Here is a 22166-nt window from a genome sequence, read left to right as displayed (position 1 = left end):
CCACGTGACCACGGAAGATTGTCTTCAGACAAATGCTGGCTCTACAGCTTGGAGATGGGGATGAGCACGGAGCCCTAGAGTTGGACACAACTGGACTAAATGTCAAGGGGAACCTTTACCTTTACCTTATATTAAAGTAATCCTGGTATCCTTTTAAAACCTCTGGATGGAATATAACAGTTTAAAAACTATTTTATGAAGTAACTGTGTTGCTTAATCCCTAGCTTTGTCTACTCTGTGAACAAGTGTGTTTTTCATGTGAAAAAAAGCCTTAAATGGTTCTCCTGCCATAGTATCCCACTGCAGTATTTAGTCTACGTTACTCAGGCATTTTGGACGTCTGAAAAGGTGACTGCTGTTGCTAACTGGAAATCCATAAAGCATATGTCATGTTAGATATCTGCTTTCATAACAATTTATGTTGGGATTCTTCATTGGATTCTTCAGTACTGGGTCATCCATATATATAATTTCACTGCTCAAGTCTTCTTCGTGGTATCTCTTATTTTGAAAGCTTAGCTTTTTTTTTGTTTTTTAGTGAACTTTTGCACCGGTCTTTCACTATCAGACTTTAGCTGAAAGTAGGAAGTAGGTGGGTGTGAGTGATTAAACATAACTTAAACATTGACTGCAATGCTTTGTTATTTCAGACTTCCCTCTCACCCCGGTTCTAGATCTGGAGCTCTGGATTGTTCAGTTAGGCAGCTGTTTGGGAGATAAATGGGCCCTTTCATACTTTGTGGGGTTGAACAATTTGTGTGTTTGACTTAGCTATGCAGGATCAGTGATTTTTTTTTTTTAATTTTTTAAGGGAAAAAGCATTTCTTTGCACTTGCAGATCAGATTCTTCCTTCTGAAGAAGAACTGTTGTGAACAATTTTATGCAACTGTTTCTGTGTTCCAAAAGTAATGTTTATGTTAGCTGTGTTTCCTGTTAGGGTCAGTGAATATGGGAATTTATCCCTGCCTGTAGTATGCATAAATTATGAATAGACTGTATGTATTTTCATTAGCTGAAATGTATTAAACTAAATGCAGGCAATGTTCCTAGCGATATAAAGGATGGTGGTTATATATTTCAGCATGAAATTTGGGGGCACTAGAGAGATAGGTGTGGATTCTGGTGATGATACATTTTGATCTCTTCAAGAAAATGTCAAGCATAGCATCATAGTTTATCTGCCTAATGCCAGCATGTATTTTTGGTCTAGGCAAAGCAACAACATCTTTTGCCCATGGATCTTTAAGTAATCCATTGGGACGGCAGATTCTATATGCTGAGCAGTCAATTGCTTATGTCAGTGGTTCCCAACTTTGGGCAACCCAGGTGTTCTCGGAATAGAACTCCCAGAAACCCTGGCCAGCACAGCCAGCGGTGAAGATGTCTTGGAGTTTTAGTCCAAGAACCCCTGGGCGCCCAAGGACGATAACCACTGGTTTCTGTGATACAACTCTATAGAGAATGGGAGCTATAGATTATTAATTCTTGGGCATGTTACATATTGCATGTGGTAGGAGTTTTACCAAGTTGTGATGCTCAACAATGAAACTTTGGTGTCCATTGTCTGTTGTAGGGAAGTTGGATTGACTTCTGTTTTTGTCTTTTGCCATACATAAGAAAACCAGAGTCAGTGTGAGTAACTGACTTGGACACCATTCCTTGAATATCTGCAATACTTTGAAAACTTCATTAGGGTTGCCCTAAGTCGGAAGTAACTTAATGGCACATAATAGCAATAAATAAGAAAATACACTGTTCATTAAACATCAAAGACTAATAGACAATCTGGGGGATCTTTCTGTACTTACAGTAATGTCTAAAACCTAGAGCTAATTTATGAAGGGATTTGAGCCTTTGACTTGCACTGAGAAACTCAAGGCTTTGATTCTTGGCCAGTGGCTATCTTGCATTCTGAATGGAGATGGACACAGACCACCGAACTGGCAGTTCATGCCATTTCATTTATCAGACAAACAGGTGTTCGGTGCTTAAAAGCCCTGCATCCTCCATTGGGCACCCACTCAGAGGCAGCGGCCTGGCTTCCCTGCCCTTCCTCTCCTGGGCGCTGCCTCTGAGTGACTACCTTCCTGAGGAGGTGGGCTTTGAAGCACTGAACACCTGTTTGGCTAATAAAGGAAGTGCCAAACTGCTGGTTTCATACCCTTCGCTAATTCTAAAGTGTGTACTCTTTGTGTAGGCTCCTGAAGGCCTCAGAGGAAGCCTACAGTGCAAGCATAAGAGACGTGTAGCTTTAAGATGTGGTATATTATGCTTTTGACAGATGATCAGGCTACGGATTAGTTCCATAACAAAATGACATTGGTATTTTACTATTGAGATTAATCTTTATTCTAGACCCATATTGAAATTGCTGCACAGAGTGTATGCAAAATGATAATGTAGTTCAGTCCATCATTTTTATTTGTGAAACTCAGTATGACATAATAATTTCATATATTATTATTATTTTTTGTCTTTAGGAGAGGACTTCTTACCATTTACATGGCTAATTTGGTGAGTAATTGTATTGTAAGATACATGTATAATAACATGGAATTATCTGAAAAGTGTCTTTAGTCTTTTAATTTCTGTTACCATAACAAGCGATTCAAACCATTCAGCTACTGCTATCTTGATTTCACCACTGAATTCAGGTGTGATGAAGGTTGTAAACTGTATGACTTGAAGTAAAAATCTTATTCTGATTAAATCTAATGTTGCAGAAAAATAGATAAACTGCTTTACTTCCTGATAGTTCACTTTCTTGTTAAAATATTTTTTTCCTTATAAGATCCTGTACTGCCTTTTATGTTTATTTTATTTTTTTACAGAATAACAAATACAGAGATCCAGTTTCTGGGCTGAAGCACATGATCACCTAACAGTGTAGTGGGAACTGGACTGCTCAGATGATAGGATTTACTTTAATTATTACTTGTTAATTTTTTCTAGCCCAATGAGTTAGGTATCTGGCTGTGGAGCTAGAGACTGGGAGATCAGTTCCCAACTACAGTATGTCTGCTGAAAGTAGAGCCAACCTGTGTATCAGTGGGCAAGGTGCACAAGCTCACAGTGCCCCAGAAGAAAGGAATGGTAAACTATGTTTGAGTACTCTCTACATAGAAAACCTTGGAAAGCGTTGCTATAAATTAGAACTTACTTGACGGCACATAATTATTATTCTTTCTGCTCTTCCTTTTGTCCTCAATTTAGAACTAGTGATTGACATGAAAAAACCCTTAAAAACAGCTATTAAATATTTTTAAAAAGCATGGAACAAACATTAGATATCAAATAAAAATAGGTAGCAAAGTTAGCTATAAGAAATCAAATGCCCAGCAAATCAAAGACATCTAGAAAGGACAGGTTTCAGTCTACATTAAAATTATGTGTGCAGTATCATCAAAGTATGATGCTTTACACCTTTCCAAGAAAGGTTATAGTTTTAATACTTAATACTGTATGGGGGAGGGGGTGGGAGAAAAGAGGCAGCTTGGTGGGAACTGATAAATAGGGAGGTAATACATTGTTATTTCAATTGCATGTAGTGAGCCTGAGCTGCAGCTATAGTTATCTTTGGTCATGGGAACAGGTGATTGCTTCAAAGGTTTCATGGAAAAACTGACTTTTTGAGGAGAAATCTGAAGGTGCCATCATGTAAGTCTATGTGAGAGAAGGCAAGACCATGGCAGCTTTTAAAATTGAACAAAGTTGTTCTGGATTTGAGAGCAGTCAGGAAATGGTATGATGACTTTTTGAGGAACATTGTGTAATGAGAACTAGGAATAGAAATTAGGAATTATTCCATTTGTAATAAACTACTGGCCCCTTTAGCCCTTATGTTTGATTCATTTAAACATTTGTCCAAGTGAGTATGAACTGATCACGGGTAGGTTTAGGATGTTTATTAAAAACAGCTTCCTAAATGGAAAGTCTTAAAGACATCAGATCAGCAGCAAGGTATATTTTACTAATCTGTGGTCAGGCATGAGAAACACAGTGCAAAAGTTCCTGTACTCACTGAGGATTTCTTTCTGAACTATAGGATTATCATCATAGGGTCTGTGATCGAGGACACTGAGCTAGAGTTCTCTCATCATTGAACTATCATGGGTGGTTTTATGTTCTTGCATACGCACGATTCTGAAAAAAAATATCTTTTTTTTAAAAAAATCAGCATTTCCATAAAAATAATAAATGCAGATCTTCTGTACTACTGCAGGACTTTAATTTTGACATGCAGGTTTAGTAACACAATGCTTGACCTAGCTGAAAGCAGTACAAAAAGATGCATCCAAAGCAATACTATATTTAATGTAGCTGAGAATGTGGGCTACACAATCTGAACCAGTTGCAATCAATGAATCAACATTTCTGTAATACCAAGAAACTAAGAGTGATCGTAGCTGGTCCGAAGGCTACACCAACGAGCACAAGTTTTTGCAGGTCTATTTTGGATTGCACGTGTTGAAGGCAAGACATTTCTAAGATGGTAAAAGGGGATGTATTGGTAACATATATGTATGTATAAGACGATCCCTCTAAAGATATATCGGGATCAAAGAGAACCCCAGGATTCCAGCTGGAGGGTGAAAGTGAAACGTGATCACCGCAGTTATTTCTGTCTAATAAGGTAGGAGAGGAGGGCCTGTAAATAAGAACATGCTTAGGTTTCTTGAAAATAAGAGGCACAGAATATTAGCGGAAGTGCTTTGAAGCAAGAATAAGATATTCTTAATACTGTGTAGGAAGGATACTGGAGACTTCAGCAGAAAGAGAATCAGTGTGTATATGAGAGCAGCAATTCAGAAAATATCACATGACTGCAACTGTCATCAGTGGAATAATTAGTAATAGTCAAAAGTGCTCTTTTTAATTCTCATTTTGTTTCTGAAATTCATATACTGTTTCCTAGCTTCAGTTCCTAATTAGCAAGAACACATGAAAAAGTAAACTGCAGTGGTATAACACAGTTAGGAAAAAACACACAACTGGAAATAAAAAAATTAAAGTTGGATGAGAAAACAAAATACTAGTTCCTTAGCCAGTGGTAAACAGGCCTGCGTAGGTTCAGCAGGCCAGATTCTTACTGAGAGAGAATAACTTTGCTAGTTTTCTGAAGATAGTGGAGTGGTGGCCAAGTGGGCCTCTCTGGGAAGGGAATTTCACAAACCAGTTATAATGAAAAAACTCCCAACCTCTCACTCCGCAGCCAGATGCTTAAGCCACTGAGCTATCCAACAGTTGTTACCTCTGAGAAGGCTTTACATCTTGGGAGTGGGGCAAAAAGCTGAATTCCTTGTGTTGAGGGAAGTGTAGGACTCTTTATTTGCCCATCGTACCTTTAGTTTAGTGAATGCTGTAGCAGATTTTTGTTTTTGACAGATACCATTTCAAGTCCTTGGAGTGCATACAGTTGCAGTGGTATCTGTGTGGGGCAGAACCCTATATAATAATCTGGTTATAAAATTCAATCCTATCTTTTTCTTGACTCCCCTTCCTCTAGTGCAGTTGCCTCTCACTTCAGGTTCTCTAGCCAGATCTGTGATATGTCAAGATTTTCCACACTTTTAAAGAAGTAAAGGAAAAATAAAAAGGAGACAGATTTCTTCAAACTGCCTTCTGAGTAGTAGAGGGAGCCATGGAAAAGTAACACAGTTTTCCTTTTTCTTTGCCTAAGACTCTTGGCACAGTTTGAATGTAATCCTAAACCATAATTAAGTGTTATGTGAATATATTTGCTCTTGTGAATAGGTTCCTGCTCCTCCTATCCCCATATTATCTTCTAGTTTGCACTAGAGGACCAGTTTCTTCATAATTAAAACTACTGCATTTTTAAAATCATGTCTGAACCGGGAGTCCCTAACCGTTTGGATCTGGTGGACAGCTTTGTAATTTGAGAAAGCATTATGAGTAGTGTCACAAAAGGGATGCCATGAGAGTTCCCCATTCATCCAGCATGGTGATGAGTGTGTAGCCAGACATGAAATATCAGATGAGGTTAAATGGTGAGTAACTTGCTTAAAAATCTGAATATAAGGTCTGCGTCCTACAATTTAAAGTAGCTTCTTTATATCCCTAGCTTTGTCCTACTTATCCATAGCTTTGTCCTACTTTGTCCTACACTCATTTCATGGAAAGTCAAGCCAGTTATTTTGATATTTTAATCAGAAGATACCCTACAGCAAACCATATATAAACACACAAGTAGACGCTTTCCCTCTTTTAGGTTTCTCTCTAAGTCCGTCTCCTTTGAACACCCTCTAGAAATGATGCTTTTGAATTGTGTTGCTGGAGGAGACTCTTGAGAGTCCCCTGGACTGCAAAGAGAAGAAACCTATCCATTCTAAAGGAAATGAAACCTGAGTGCTCATTGGAAGGACTCATCCTGAAGCTGAGGGTCCAATACTTTGGCCAACTCATGAGAAGAGAAGACTCCCTGGAAAAGACCCTGATGTTGAGAAAGTGTGAGGACAAGAGGAGAAGGGGACGACAGAGGACGAGATGGTTGGACAGTGTCATTGAAGCGACCAACATGAATTTGACCCAACTCCGGGAGGCCGTGGCGTGCTCTGGTACATGGGGTCACGAAAGTCAGACACGACTTAACGACTAAACAATAATAACAACAAAGTATCTCCACTTCCAGTCTGTCCATAGACAGACTGCCACAGCTTGCAGGCAGTCATAAGGGTGGTATAACGGTTAGGGTAGGCAAGGTGTAGCTCCACTGAAATTATTGTCCCGAAACTCTCGTGACCCTTCACTGTTGTCTGTATGGTCTAGGGCCATGGAAGTGGCAGCCCAGCAATATTCAGAGAACCATCTGTTTCCCAAGTTAAAAATGGTAGAAGATCCTGGCTGTTTTACAGATGAGTTGATATATTCCTCTGGGCTGTTTGAAGATAATAAAATACTGCATTAAAGACCAGCTTTAGTTTGTCTCCTGTTTCTTAAGAATATAGCTTGTGGATCATTGCCATCTGAGAATGACTTTCTTACCTGAAGGGAGAAAGAAGAACGGAGGTTTTCCGATAGTAAACCTACTTATCCTTCTTATTTCTACTCAATTCAAATCTGCAATATAGGAAACAACATATTACAGTTTATAAAAATACACCAAAACGTATGGTGCTGTTAAAGAGTAGGAGCATAGAAGGAGGAAGATCCTGATGTCTCTCTGTGCTATGTTTGCATAATAAGTAACAGGACATGTTCGTGTCTTATATTTGTCAATTTCCATTGTGCCACTGATGGCATTCATGGAACTTTGCACAGGACATTCAGAGGAAGATTCATGTTTAGATCTTTCTACATATTGAAAAATACCATTCTTCTGAATTGCATGAACTTCCAGTATCTGATTACAAGGTGTCTTTGCTATATGGAGTCTTTGCTTCCTCTGGCACTGTGAATATTTGAGTGTTGCAATATTTGCTTTCTTTTATTCCTTCCCACCCCGGTGAATATGGATGCTATGCTGGTTACATGGTAGAGATGATATGTCTCTCTTTGTTTATGGAGTTCACAAATGGTAACAAAAAAGTGTGGCTGTGCATAGGAAAAGAATAAAGGAGTTTAGGTAATGTCTAATTTGACATTAGCTGAAATCTTCTTGTACAGTTCCATGTGTGTAGCTGGAATAATACCACCAGCAGCAGCAGTAGCAACAAATCTTTGCTGAGTAAAGGTTTCGTTGGTGATTTTGGGGTGCATGTGACTGCATCACTTTCTGTATGAGTTGTGTGCACCCTGAAATTGTCAAAGGAAGCCTTTAATCGCTGACAATTTGCTTTTACCGATAACATCGTTCCCATTGTAGACATGGAGCAGCGCAACAGGATTTCACCCGGCGCTTAGAGTTTCTTGAATGAGAAATACAAAAAGGTGCCTATGAAATGAGAAGCAGTTGAAAAAAGAGTTGGATAAAAATGATAAGATGATTTGAAGGCAAAGCATTTTAACTTAATATAAATGTAAAATGAGTCTGTATTAAATCAGATAAAGCAAACAATGTTTTAATTGTCCCTGAAAGAGGTAAGTAGGCTTATTGATCCATGGCTCAGACAGAATCTATTTTAGTCCTTCAACTTTTTCTGTTTCTGCTCTATGGCAGTGGGTTGGGTAAGCAACTGGGGAAAAATAATGCTTGCTCTGTTTAGCTTCCTTCAAGTCTCCTTTGGAATTTTTTTTGCAAGGAACTGTGTTGAACACTCAATAATTGTTTTTTCGTTAAAAATGAAATGCATATGTTTTTAAGCGATCACGGCAAGCATGTTTTACGTTTCCTTGAAAGTGTTCAATTCACTTCCCCAAAATGCATTCTACCCTTTGAAAACTGATGCCCTCAGTAGTTAATTGTGTATATGTTAAACATCTCATATTTTGTGGTATAAGCAGTTTTGAATATAGGATGAACAATACAGCCCAAAATTGATACCCTTAAGAAAGTTATATGAAACAGCAGTTTTTTAAAAAAGTGATAATCCAGAGTTTTTTGAGGCTTGTAATATAAGCTAATTTGATTAACAGTGCATAGTATAATCGAGTTACAGAAAATGAATAGCATTCATATTGACTTCTCAAAGGCCAAAGTCTAAGGTCGCTGCTGCCAGTCCAGTAAATCTTTTTGAGACAAGTTTTAAAATTAGGAGTTATGTGAACTCTTAACATTGCTGATGTCTTCACTTTTTAAAATCATACAGTAATAATGTTAGACCCTGGCAGCTGGCATACTTGTGGATTGACATGGCTAATTGGCTTTGGCATGCTAGCCCCAGGAAACCTCATCCATCACTTCAGCCCAGAAATTCTGGCAGGAGCCAGAGAAAGCACTCAAGAGTTTTATCTCTTATTGGCCTTTTATGCAATGTGGCCTTGCCACTCTTTAACTCTCCTAGAAAACTCTCCAGAATCTTGATATGAAATATTTACTTTCTGGAGTTCCTGAAGAGGCAGACCTATCTTAGTGTGTTAGCAAAAGCAAAGTAGAAAAAAGGGAAGATGAAAAAAGAAAATAAACTAAAAACAAGGACGAACTCTGGAGACTATCAAAATCCACTTCTCTATAAACATAAACATAAAGAAGTTGTACCTAAGTGTATATTTCTATATTCCTAGGCTACATAAATATGGAATTTATTCTATGATGCAGAAGGATGAAAAAGAAACACAGAAATTGGATTTTTCCTAGATAAAAAATGCTTTTTTCCCACATAGCAGTGGCTTTTTCAAGAAATAAAATGTTTTACGTCTTCATTGCCTGACCTACCAGATTGTAGGTTGAGAATGTACAGTTTGGGTAGAAGTAGATTGGAAACGTGGCGCTGCGGGCTAAACCGCAGAAGCCTGTGCCGCAGGGTCAGAAGACCCAGCAGTCGTAAGATTGAATCCACGTGACGGAGTGAGCGCCCATCGCTTGTCCCAGCTCCTGCCAACCTAGCGGTTCGAAAGCATGCAAATGCAAGTAGATCAATAGGGACCACCTCGGTGGGAAGGTAACAGTGTTCCGTGTCTAAGTCGCACTGACTATGTGACCACGGAAAGTTGTCTTCGGACAAACGCTGGCTCTGTGGCTTGGAAACGGGGATGAGCACCGCCCCCTAGAGTCGAACACGACCGGACAAAAATTGTCAAGGGGAATCTTTACCTTTACCCTAGATTGGAAACATGGGCAGGTAAGACTTAATTCCATTTCTGCCCTATTAGGTTGCTTGTAACTTTTTTAGTGCTGCAACCAGGACTGCCTTACCTTGCTGGAGATGGATTGCAATGGAACTACTTGTCTTCAGGATCATTTTTGATAATGTGCAGAGCACTTGAATGGTCAAAGAGAATGCAGAACTCTGTCTATGCCCGGAATGCCACATATTCCACAATCAACCAAGTATTTACTCTGTGCATTCCCATTGGTGACTCCAGATACAGCTTAGAGCATCTAATGCAAATACAGTAATTATACAAACCCATCTTGGAACAGGTGTATCCATGTGCACTTTCACTGTTAGTGTGTTTGAGCTGAATTCCCAGGATTGCAAACTCCAAATTTAAGAAAACGCTGTTCATGTTTACTGTTTCTTATTGGCCATAATCCTGTTGTTGTTTGCATAAGGTTTGTATAACTTGCTGTAACTCTTTGCAACTAATTGATGAGATGTTGGGGCTTATTTCAATCACATGTCTACTCATGTGTCTGGTGCTGCAACAGGAGTGTGCCAGGTACCTGGTCAATGACCCATGGCACATTACACAAACCTTATGCTAACACCGGTGGGATTCTGGTAGTATGCCTTTTACCTTTGTATTTTTGCTTGTGTACGGTGGCATATAAATTCTCAAAAGACATGAATAAATGTTTAAAACTTTTGGAAGTAAAAACTGTGTGGCCGTACTAAGATGAGTCTTCTGGGAGATGCAATTAGAAAAGCAAACTTTCTCAAGCTGCATTAATGAGTGAAAAGTGCCTTTGATATTAATAAAGAAAAACTATCTGATATTATCTTGGTTTTGTGAAATTGAAAACTGAGATGACAAGGGAATAGTTTTATACCTAATGTAAGTTTTAAAATGGCTGGAACCAAGATATATTATGTAAACAGCTACTGACTTAATATAAGGGGGAGGTGAACCCGTTGGAATCTTGTCTAAGTGACATACTCCTTGTGCCCTAATTAATATTAGAAAGTAGAGAAGGCAGACTCTAGGAAAGCCTATAAATGTCTGTCTTGATGGAAGGCAGTTCAGCTTGCAAGTGATGTTGGTGTTGCACAAAGCCAAAGATAAGAATTCCTCCTCAGGGTTGATTAGTCAGTATAACTGTTCAGAGAAACCTTCCTTAACCTGATGCTCTCCAGATGTTTTGGATTCTAATTTTTGCATGGCATCAATTGGACGGGTTGCCTTGGGCTGATGGCCATTGTAGTCCAATATATTTGGAAGGTCCCATGTCTTGGTTTGTTCTGTAGAGATTTCAGATTTCTATAATGGCCTTTTAGAATATCTGCATTTCTGGCTCCAGAGTGTCTACACAGGGAAGTGAAATACCTTAATTCCTTGAAGGGCCGAAACATAAACACAAAAAATACCCTGGACGTGTACTCCAGACAAATACTTGAAAAGTTAGGGCAGTGTTTTTTTTTTTTAAAGTTGAAGACCATTTCTCTTTTTCTTATCACAGAAAGTTTTTAAGGTATTTAAGAGTCAGGTTTACTGATTTACATCTCAGACTGTGTGAACTTTGCTATCTGAGCTGCATCTCATATATTCAAATATTTCAGAGGATAAGTTCCTCCACCCCCTTACTCAGAAAAGTGTGATGGCATAGATAAAATTGCACAGGAGATGGTTCTATAGGAGGGCCTGTTTTTTTTTTTTGGTCGTTGTTGTTTAGTTGTTAAGTCATGTCTTACTCTTTAAGAACTTGCCATAGTTTGCTATGGTCCTCACAGTCAAAGACCTTTGCATAATGAAGCAGAAGTAGATGTTTTTCTGGAATTCTCTGGCTTTCTCCATAATCCAGTGCATGTTAGCAATTTGGTCTCTAGTTCCTCTGCCCCTTCGAAATCCAACTTGTACTTCTGGCAGTTCTCGGTCCACATACTGTTGAAGCCTGCCTTGGAGGATTTTGAGTATAACCTTTCTAGCGTGTGAAATGAGTGCAATTGTACGGTAGTTGGAGCATTCTTTGGCACTGCCCTTCTTTGGGATTGGGATGTAAACTGTTCTTTTCCAATCCTCTGGCCACTGTTGAGTTTTCCAAATTTGCTGGTATATTGAGTCTAGCACCTTAACAGCCTCATCTTTTAAGATTTTTAAATAGTTCAGTTGGAATGCCATCACCTCCACTGGCTTTGTTGTTAGCCATGCTTTCTAAGGCCTACTTGACTTCACTCTCCAGGATGTCTGGCTCAAGGTCAGAAACCACACTATCTGGGTTGTTACGAGCCTAGGGCTGATCTTCCATAGATCTTCAGGCACTCTGTCCACCAAATCTAGTTCCTTAAATGTATTCTTCACTTCCACTGTGTATTCATAAGGGATTTGGTTTAGATTATACCTGACTAGCCCAGTGGTTTTTCCTCCTTTCTTCAGTTTAAGCTTGTGTTTTGCTATAAGAAGCTGATGATCAGAGCAACAATCAGCCCCAGGTCTTGTTTTGGCTGACTGTATAGAGCTTCTCCATCTTTGTCTGCGGAGAACATAATCAATCTGATTTCGGTATTGCCCATCTGGTGATGTTCATGTGTAGAGTCGCCTCTTGTGTTGTTAGAAAAGAGTGTTTGTGATGACCAACTTGTTCTCTTGACAGAACTCTGTAAGCATTTGCCCTGCTTCGTTTTGAACTCAAAGCCAAACTTACCTGTTTTCCTTTTATCTCTTGACTCCCTACTTTAGCATTCTAGTCCCCTATAATGAGAAGAACATCTTTCTTTGGTGTCAGTTCTAGAAGGTGTTGTAAGTCTTCATAGAACTGTTGAATTTTAGCCTCATCAGCATTGGTGGTTGGTGCATAAATGGATGACTATGATGTTGAAAGGTCTGCCTTGGATTCATATTGAAATCATTGTATCATTTTTGAGATTGTATCCCAGTACAGCTTTTCCCACTCTTTTGTTGACTATTTCTTCTATGGGATTCTTGCCCACACTAGTAGGTATGATAATCATCCGAACTGAATTAGCCCATGCCTGTCCATTTTAGTTCAACGATGCCCAGGATGTCAGTGTTTATTCTTGCCATATGTTTGACCACATCCAGCTTCCCAAGGTTCATAGATCTTACATTCCAGGTTCCTATGCAGTATTTTTCTTTGCAGCATCGGACTTTCCTTTCACTTCCAGGCGTGTCCACAGTTAAGTGTCCTTTTGACTTTGGCCCAACCACATTAGGCCTGGAGCTACTTGTACTTATCTTCTGCTCTTCCTCAGTAGCATGTTGGACGCCTTCGAACCTGAGGGGCTCATCTTCCAGCGTCATATCTTTTAGCCTTTTGTTTCTGTCCATGGAGTTTTCTTGGCAAAGATACTGGAGTGGCATTGCCAGTTCATGCTCCAGGTGGATCACGTTTAGTCAGAATTCGCCACTATGACCTGCCAGTCTTGGGTGTGCCTGCACGGCATGGTCCATAGCTTCTCTGAATTACTCAAGCCCCTTTGCCACGACAAGGCAGCAATCCATGAAGGGGCCTGTATTTTACAGACTTTTAAAAAGCACTCAACTCTTTTTCCCCCTTCTACAAGTAAACTGAATCAACTTATAAGATGAATATAAACTGTTTATACATGCAAGGAAGGGGTTCTTTCTGCTCACTGCTCCAAATCCTTTGAACATTTAATTGAATGAAAGACCAAATACTGAATACTTTCACCATAAACTTTTTTTGGGGGTGGGGATGGGGGATATAAAATGGTTACCTGTTTTGAGTTTGAGGCTGCTTCACCTTTTAAACTTTGGAAAACATTTTTTTGTTTTGTCTTGTTTTGGATCCTGTCATGAGAGGGTTTAAATAAAGTTGATGAACAAGTTATTGTCACCCTGAATTAGCAATGCTTGGATCTCTGTCATGGATTTTAGTAAGTAAAATATTCAATAGGTCAGAGCAGCCACCTAAAATTATCATCAGCAGTTGAAATTGTTTGGCACTACATGCGTTTTTGCTGTCCAACTCTGGCTGAAGATTTTAATACAGGATTTACTTATGATGGACATGTTTTTTTCTTAAACACATGTGATACTTTTTCTAAGTATTTTCCTAAGTGGTATGCTTAAAAAAACACTACACGCTTTTAATGGGCACAGAATAGACATGCTTAGTGACTGAAGAATGTTAGTTACAAATCCCAAAGCACAGTTTGGGATTCTTGTTTCAGTTTAATATCCTACACTAGTATTTAGAGATAATTTGAACACTGAAAACCAGTAAGGAAGTATGAGATGGCAGCAAAAGCTTTACTGAAACCCGAAAAATTTAAAATCCTGACTATTGAGGTCTGACATTTGAGGGCAGATGTTGCCCAAGCTTGCTATCTCATCAATGTATGGTACCAGTCATTCTATGAAATAGTACAGAAAAAAAGACATGCTCACCTGAGAGAAAAGGTGGTGGTAGGATAAATGAATTCTTTAAAATGGGAAGGTTGTAGCCTTTGAAGTTATGACATGGAAAGGAATAGTTTTGCAATGGCTTCCATTCTGCAGGTGTAACATAGCTAGGGATACTCAGACACAAGTATTAGTCAAAATCATATTGGTTGCACTTGCTGGGGTTGTGCAGTTATCGTAAATCTTGGCAATGAATTGCCCTGAGTTAAGGAATCAGTGTAAGCATTTTTTGTTGTGTGTTGATGTAGTGCACAGAAGCTGATATCTAAGCTAACATCTTAACTTGCAGCAAATCTGTGGATTTCATTGTATGGGTATACTGTACTGTGTATATACTTACAATGACAATAAATAAATAAATAAATAAATAAATAAATAAATAAATAAATAAATAAATAAATAAATAAATAAATAAATCATTGCCACCATGTCATGCTTATGCAAAAACTCAATAGGATTTGGGGCATTTTGTTTATTATTATTTCGGTACAGTGGTGCCTCGCTAGACGATGATAATCCATTCCACTGAAATCACTGTTTAGCAAAATCATTGTCTAGCGAAAAGCATTTCCCCATTGGAATGCATTGAAACCTGTTTAATGTGTTCCAATGGGGAAGAATCGTTGTTTAGCGAAGATTGGCCATAGGAAAGCCACTTTGCGAACCGCCGATCAGCTGTTTAAATCGCTGTCTTCCGAAGCTTAGGTCCCGAAAACACCTGTTTTGCAAGCGCGGAGGGAGCTGTCAAAATCGTTGTCTAGCGGAAATCGGTTTGTGAAGCAGGGGCCAAACATTGTCCAGCGAAATTCCCCCATAGGAATCACTGTTTTGTGAATCGCTAAAGCGATCACAAAAAGTCAATGTCTAGCGAAAAAACTGTCATCTGGGGTAACTGTCTAGCGAGGCACCACTGTATTGAGACATGGCATACAGTGTTTGGGGCAAAGGTGAAAACTAGACAGAGCTTCATGGCACCTTAAGAGATGAATAGGTTTATTTGGTGTAAGCTTTTGTAAACTCAAGCCCACTTTAAGTTAGCAGGTCAGCAGGCTTCATGCTATGAAGTCAGAGGTGCACCCTTGTGAAGTCACAGAGGCCAGGGCAGACAATTATTGGGAAGGAAGCAATATTTGGGCCATTGCCCCATGCTTCGAGGCCCCCTTACACCCCAAAACAACCCTTTACCTCCTCCAGTGTGACTTGTCCTGAGCTTTGTTTCCTTGTCATGAACCCTGCAGAAGAATAGCACTTCTTTGGAAGGTGACCTGAGACCTGGCATTTTTTAAGATACTGTAGTCCGTGAAGGCTTATACCAAATAAAATTTGCTAGTCTTCAAGATGCCACAGGACCTCTTGTTGTTTTTGCTGGAATAACAGGGGTCCCCTGAAAATTCAAGGTAAGACAAAGCAGATGTTAAGAACAGGAAGTAAGAAAAAATTATGTATATGTGGAGGTTAAGGAGGCTGAAACATACTGCATTGCCTCTTAATTTTCACTCTGGCGCTAGTCCTTTCTCAGCTGTGACCACCGAAAAGATTACCTGGGTATGCAGAATTGAGGAGATCCAGCTAGTAAAAACATGCCTGAGATATCTGCAAATAGCCTGGTCTTCTAAGCTTATACATCTATTTTCCTGTTTAGTTGCTCCTAAAGACATAAATCCTGTCTTGAGCCCTTTGACAACATAGCTCCATGACTATTTTTTTCCCCCAAGATAAAATTGCTGTTAGGCATCCTAAGCCTTTGACTAAGAGATACTGTAAATCAAAATAAATACATAAGAAATGGGGGAAATTTGTTAAGTATTTCTGTCTTTTCTCTGTAGTACTGCCTGTCTTTAATAGATCTCTTAATCTTCCAATTACTATAAAGCTTTGAGAGAGTCTGGTTACTTTTTCATCAAAGGGTTAACTAATTTTCTTCTGGGGAGATTCCGTTAGGGGCTATTACAATGGTTTATTGCTTCAGGGCAGTGAAACTTAGATGTTCAGTTGGTTGGGTATTTTTTTTCAAAGAAGGTTCAGAAATGAGGCAGCACTCTATTTAGCTGACAGTATTTCAGTAAATTTAAAAAACTGAGCTTATTCCTGTGTTTTCAATGAGAACGAGTCTTTCAACATGTGGCTTCAATTCATATTTTAATCAGAATGTGGAAGTAATTACAGTGACATTTGAAACTGAAGTAGCAATAAAAAAATTATCACAAACAAGACAGCAGACACAAATTATTTTGTGTTTATTAATGGGTGGCCCTTTGGAAACTTTCCCCCATAGCTAATTGGTTCCAGATATTTGCTTTGACTGATATTCATGCCTATATATATACCTTGAGCTGCCTCAATGGGGATGAAGTTGTTAACTATTAATGTCTTATCTTCAAAATTTTGTGGCAGGTAATCAGACTAGTGGGATTCCCAGAGACAACTCTGAAATCAAATCCATGTACTTAACTGTTCCGGTCTTGTCAATTATCTGTCCTCTTCCTAAGATTTTACAGCTAATAAGGGCTGTAGAGTTACTTTTGTGCTAGTTGCAAAGGACTGATTAAAAAGGCTTGTGAAGTTAGATATTCTATGTTCTACTATATGACATGAAATCATGGACTTAAGCTACGATGGAAAAAGTAGATGTATTAGAAATATAGAGTTACTGCAGGATGATAAGAATTTCTTGGATTGAGAGGCTGAACAATCAAGTACTAGAGCAAAAAACCAACAAATCATAAAACACGTAGACTGGAACTCTGTTGTATATTAATGAGAGCACAAGTTTTAGAAGTGACTTGCCATAACTTCTGGATGGCTCAGTTGTTTAGATATCTGCGTGTGGAGCCAGAGGCTGGGAGTTTGATTCCAACTATGTCTCTTTGACAGGGACTGGTTTTGATGATCTGTAGAGTCCCCTCTGCAGCTCTGCAGTTCTAAGTGTATGATTAATTAAAGACACTGCTATTAATGGAAGGACACATAGTGTTTGAACTCAGGTTATGCAGCTGGGACTGTGATGATTTTACAAAGCAGATCTTTTTCAGTTTGAAAATAGACTCTGAATTAGTTTTGAATTTTGTATTAATGAAAATGTATTTTCCTCATTATCATTGGTGGTTTTGGGTGCATGGAATACAAATTTTGTAGCACTGTGGCTCTGACTGCTGTAAGCCTACACACTACGAGTACTGTTGGAAAACTATGCGTCCCAGTGCTAAGATGCATTTAAATGATTTATTGGTGAAATAAACATCTGCTGCTGAGATGAGCTAGTGCAGGAAGCTAGTTAGAGGGGAATGGAGGTAGTGGAGTGCCGAAACACCTTATACATTTTATAAGAACAGGGATACAATTGTTTCCTGGTATTCACCTAGACAGGCTAGCAGTTCATTTACAATGTACTTAACAACAGCACTGTGCTAGTAAAACAACACTTACTGAGAAGTGTTGGATTGTTTCCAGCCTTGCTCTTTTCTTTCTCTCCTAGTGACAAATTAATCTGGTACAATTTTTACTTCTAATCACACAAAGAATTCTGCCCCCAGGCCTTGTTTAAAAGCCTGTTAAAATGTGTGGTTTGGAGTATCAGGATAATGCTTTGCATTGTGGTTAATTAGCACAAATGAAGCGACAGGAGTGCCAGTTTATAAAATATACATATTTTAATTGCTGTAAAGCACACTGAGGGATTCATTCATTCCTGAATTATTAGCTCCACGGGCGCCAGCCTTGGAGGCTCTGCAGCCTCTGGAATCCAGTAATGATTTGTCTTTGCATCGCTGTGACACCAGCATGTTGGGGAAGTAGAGCAGCCATCGAATTTGAAAACATTTGGTCATGCCTCTTGTCTGTTTACCATCTGGCAGGGGAGGCTGACATGTGGAGAACTGAAAAGAGAAGGTTTGGTTGTGTTTGACTTCAACATAATTGAAAACGAATAGATCCAATTTTTGGAGCTCAGAAGTTGGGATGGAAAGGAAAGAGACCTAGGATCAAAAATCCTATTTGGCATTATGCCTGAAAACATGGCCGTGGCTAAATGGGGGTTAGGAAGGAGGTGCACATAGAAGGCATGACCTCGCAACTCCCGCCTCCCCCAGTAGTCATGCAGGTCTTTACAAAATGATCTTAAAGATCTGTAGAGTAGCCTGTTATGTGTCTAGCTGAATGTAGAATCATAGAATAATGGAGTTGGAAGGGGCTTATAAGGCCATCGAGCCCAACCCCCTGCTCAATGCAGGAATACAAATAAAAGCAGATCTGGCAGATGGTGGTCCCAGTCCTCCTGTGGCGTGGCCTAAACCTGGATTGAAATAGATTAAGCCTAGAGATGGGCGTGAATTGCTTTGTGCCAGGTTGTCCTAAGTCGTTGGTGCAGCATACCAGGCGCTGCATGCTCCCTTCTTCCACCCCTGGGCCAGTTCCCCAATTCACAAGCTAGCGGGCACTGCTCGTTCCCTCCTTGTCACACAATCTTCCAGTCCTGTCAGGAACACAGACTTCTCTTCTCTGCCTCCTCCAGCAGTTGGCCACTTGGACAAGGAGGTAGGGGCAAAGATTGTTTGCTGTTACCGCACTGTTTTAAGTGGCCAGCTGCTGGAGGAGGCACAGAAGGGAAGTCTGCTAGGACTGGAAGATCATTCAATGAGGAGGAAACCAGCAGTGTGTGCTGGCTTGTGAGTTGGAGAGCTGGCTGGGGTGGTGAGGGGAAGAGAATGCACAGGACCTGGGATGCTGCACCAGTGACTTAGGACAACCTGGTATGAAGCTTACTACGGAATAAATAAAATAAGTGATTTGTGCCCATCTCTAATGAAGATTATTGGTGTCCTCCATGAATGTCTGCAGCTGGCCAGTCACCATCCTCTCACTCAGTTTTCCCATGAACGGTATATCGGTGACAGGACAAAAACTGTTTAAATGCAATTGTTCTCGGGCAACAAAGGCTGAAATTGATCTACAGTAGCACAACTGGACAAGGCAACACATTGATTAGCTTTTTTAAAGTGCTCATTACTATTCCTGTCTTCTGGTACCTTAAAATACGGTGTGATGCCATCATATAATGTCCCTTTTAGGTTCTCTCCTTGTCACTTTTGAAAATAGCCTACTACTAGCCATGCCTGTCTCTCTTGTATTCTTTCTGTGCTAAAAATAATGCTATGGATGCATCAATGTCTTTTCTTTGGTTGGGCAGTTCCTTTTTGACATATTTTAAGAATTACATCATGGAGTGTTAATCTTACTATAGACAGGCCAAAATACATGTTTGCTGGGAATTCTTCGCATGCATTTTTTTTAAAGTCAAAAATTTGAAAGACCATCCTTCGTCATTTTTATTTGCTTTGGACTTAGGAAATAATTTATGATAATTATAGGTTCTGTGGTTCAGAACTGGAATAAAAAGTCATGTATTAGTAGGAATTAAACATGGAATTGCTTCCTGGTTTGTTCAGCTAGTCAGTGGCACAAACATATCATAGATATCATAGAAAAGTGAAGTTGAAAGTGGCCTACAAGACCATCAAGTTTAACCCCCTGCTCAATGCAGGAATGCAATCAAAGCAGACCTGCCAGGTGATTATCTAAGTTTTTCTTGAATGCCTCCAGTGTTGGAGCACTCAACAGCTTCCAAGGCAATTGGTTCCACTGTCCTACTGCTCTAACACTTAGGAAGTTTTTCCTGATATTCAACTGAAATCTGGCTTTTGTTAGCTTGAGCCCATTGTTGTGTGTCCTGCACTCTGGGATGATGGAGAACAGATCTTGCTCCTCCTCTGTATGACAGCCTTTCAAATAATTGAAAATTGCTATGCTATCACCCTTTAGTCTTCTTTTCTCAAAGCTAAACATGCCCAATTCTTTCAGCCTTTCCTCGTAAGGCTTGGTTGATCATCCTTGTTGACCTCCTCTGAACTTGTTCCAATTTGTTAAATTCTATATACCTTCTATTTGATTTTGTAAGATTCGTTTCAAATCCTGGGCACTGCTACACTAGTTAGAAAGATGTTATGGAAGAGAAAGTTTGTCACTTATGCTTGTATTATTATGTTTAAATCTCTTTTCTGTGAAACGTATTTCCACTGAGAGAGAGAGAGACACACACACACACACACACACAGAGTGTTTATAAAATAACTTTTAGTTGTGTCAGAAAGTTCTGTAAGCTTGAAAGTTTTTCCTGGAAATGCCCATCTTAATACCCAAAGTCCATTGTTTTGTGTCTTGCTGTGTAGCCATTGTGCTTTCTTGTGGAAAGCGCTTAGTTTTAAAAACAAAGATCACCTTTACAATGCATGCCTGATGTTTTAAACCTTTTCACCCGACTAATTGTGGGTCTTTGTTTCCATTCTGACAATACTCCAAAAGTAAATATTGCACCAACTAGTTCTGTATCAGATTATGTTTATCCTTCATCAGAAATGGGGACTAATTGGCCGTCAGTCTAGACAGAATGCAGGGGTAGCTTCAAGAAAAGTGAAATAGGTTACTGCTTGTTCTGTTTCTGATTAGTTTGGATGGATTGAATGGGGTATAGGTACTGGAACAAAAAAGCTTTGTCATGTGAGTTTGATGCAATTGGCAGTATTTATTGTTTATTGCTAACTAGTGATAAATCGCTGGCAGCCAGGGCAGGATACGTTTTTTAACTTTTTCCTTTATATATAAATCATTGAACTCAATTAATAATGTACATGAAAATCCACCAGGTCAATCTCAGTGACTTCACCATACTTGCCTTTGAAAATATAAAAGATGATATAAATTTTCTGAGTCACATAATGCATGCGCTGAATCTGAAGTAGCTCAAAGTATATCTTAGTGAGCACTGAGGTTCATGCTGTGGCTAAAACGGGGCTGGAAACCAAGCACTATGTGGAAAGAACTGGGTATGTTTAGCCTTGAGAAAAGAAGACAGAGGGGTGATATAACACTTTTCAAGTACTTGAAAGGCTGTCATGCAGAGGAGGGGCAGGATCTGTTCTCAATCATCCCAGAGTGCAGGACACGCAACAATGGGCTCAAGTTACAGGAATCCAGATTTTGGTTGAATATCAGGAAAATCTTCTTAACTGTTAGAGCAGTACAGTACCTCGAGAGGTAATGAATGCGCCAACACTGGAGGCATTCAAGAGAAACTTAGACAACCACTTGGCAGATATTCTTTGATTTGTATTCCTTCATCAAGCAGGAAGTTGGAGTTGGTGGGCTTATAGGCCCCTTCCAACTTCACTATTCTATGTGTGTGGTGTACTGGATAGATAGAGTGATGTACTATGACAATGGTTTGTGTCCCCACTTGGCTATGAAAGCTCACTGGGAGAGTGAAACTGGTAAAACCAGTCCTTGAATATCTCACTTAATTCGAAAGCCCTATTAGGGTCTCTTTAAGTAGGTTCCAACTTGATGGTACATAATAATAATTAATGACCTCCAAAAAGACTTTTATTATTGACAGCTCCACTTGGGCATACCTAAGGCAGTGGTCAACTTTATTGTTTGATTTTCCTTTGCTTTGCTTTTTCTGTTGCTTCCCCTTTTTCCTAGCATTATTGTTGTTTTTTGTGACTGTTATCTTCTCAGTCTTTCGTTACCATAGTCTTTCGAGACTGAAGGATGCTTGATGTAATGTAATGTCTTCTCATTATGGGTGTAAAATTATTATAGCCGTGCTATAGTCATTTAAGCTGCTAGTGATAGTGCAGGCTTGATATGATCTTGTTATGCAATGTAAAACTGATTCTGAATTATGACAATGCTAATAGGATGTTTAAAGTATATGAGATATTCAAGGAGTGCTGCCACCTCCCAGTGATTTTCTATGGCTGAGCAGAGAGCTGAATCCAGATCTCCTGAGGCTTAGTTTTTTCCACTTTATTACACTGGTTCTCTGATTTGATCTAGAACATGCTTATTGGTCTTTCTCGTGATTCATGTTATCTATAAAATTCTCCTCTATAACTGCATTTCAAAAGATCCAAACAAGTGTCCAAAACTCCTCTTAATTCATTGACTTCCTTTTCTGTCCTTACATAGCAATCAGGAATACCATAGGAGGAGTGATTTAGGCCTATGG

At 39.3% G+C, this 22166-nt stretch overlaps 1 protein-coding gene across 1 annotated transcript in view; it reads left to right on the top strand.

The window, feature by feature from the left end:
- Positions 1 to 22166, top strand: part of TMEM135 (transmembrane protein 135) — a 197231-nt gene that overhangs the window by 31930 nt on the left and 143135 nt on the right. Inside the window, exon 4 of the mRNA XM_072993552.2 lies at positions 2482 to 2515. Coding sequence (XP_072849653.1) covers positions 2482 to 2515 — 34 coding nt within the window. The remainder of the gene's footprint in view (positions 1 to 2481; positions 2516 to 22166) is intronic.

The sequence above is a fragment of the Pogona vitticeps genome, chromosome 3 (genome assembly GCF_051106095.1).
Source record: "Pogona vitticeps strain Pit_001003342236 chromosome 3, PviZW2.1, whole genome shotgun sequence".
NCBI lineage: Eukaryota > Metazoa > Chordata > Lepidosauria > Squamata > Agamidae > Pogona > Pogona vitticeps.
This window is presented reverse-complemented; position numbering and strand designations above follow the sequence as displayed.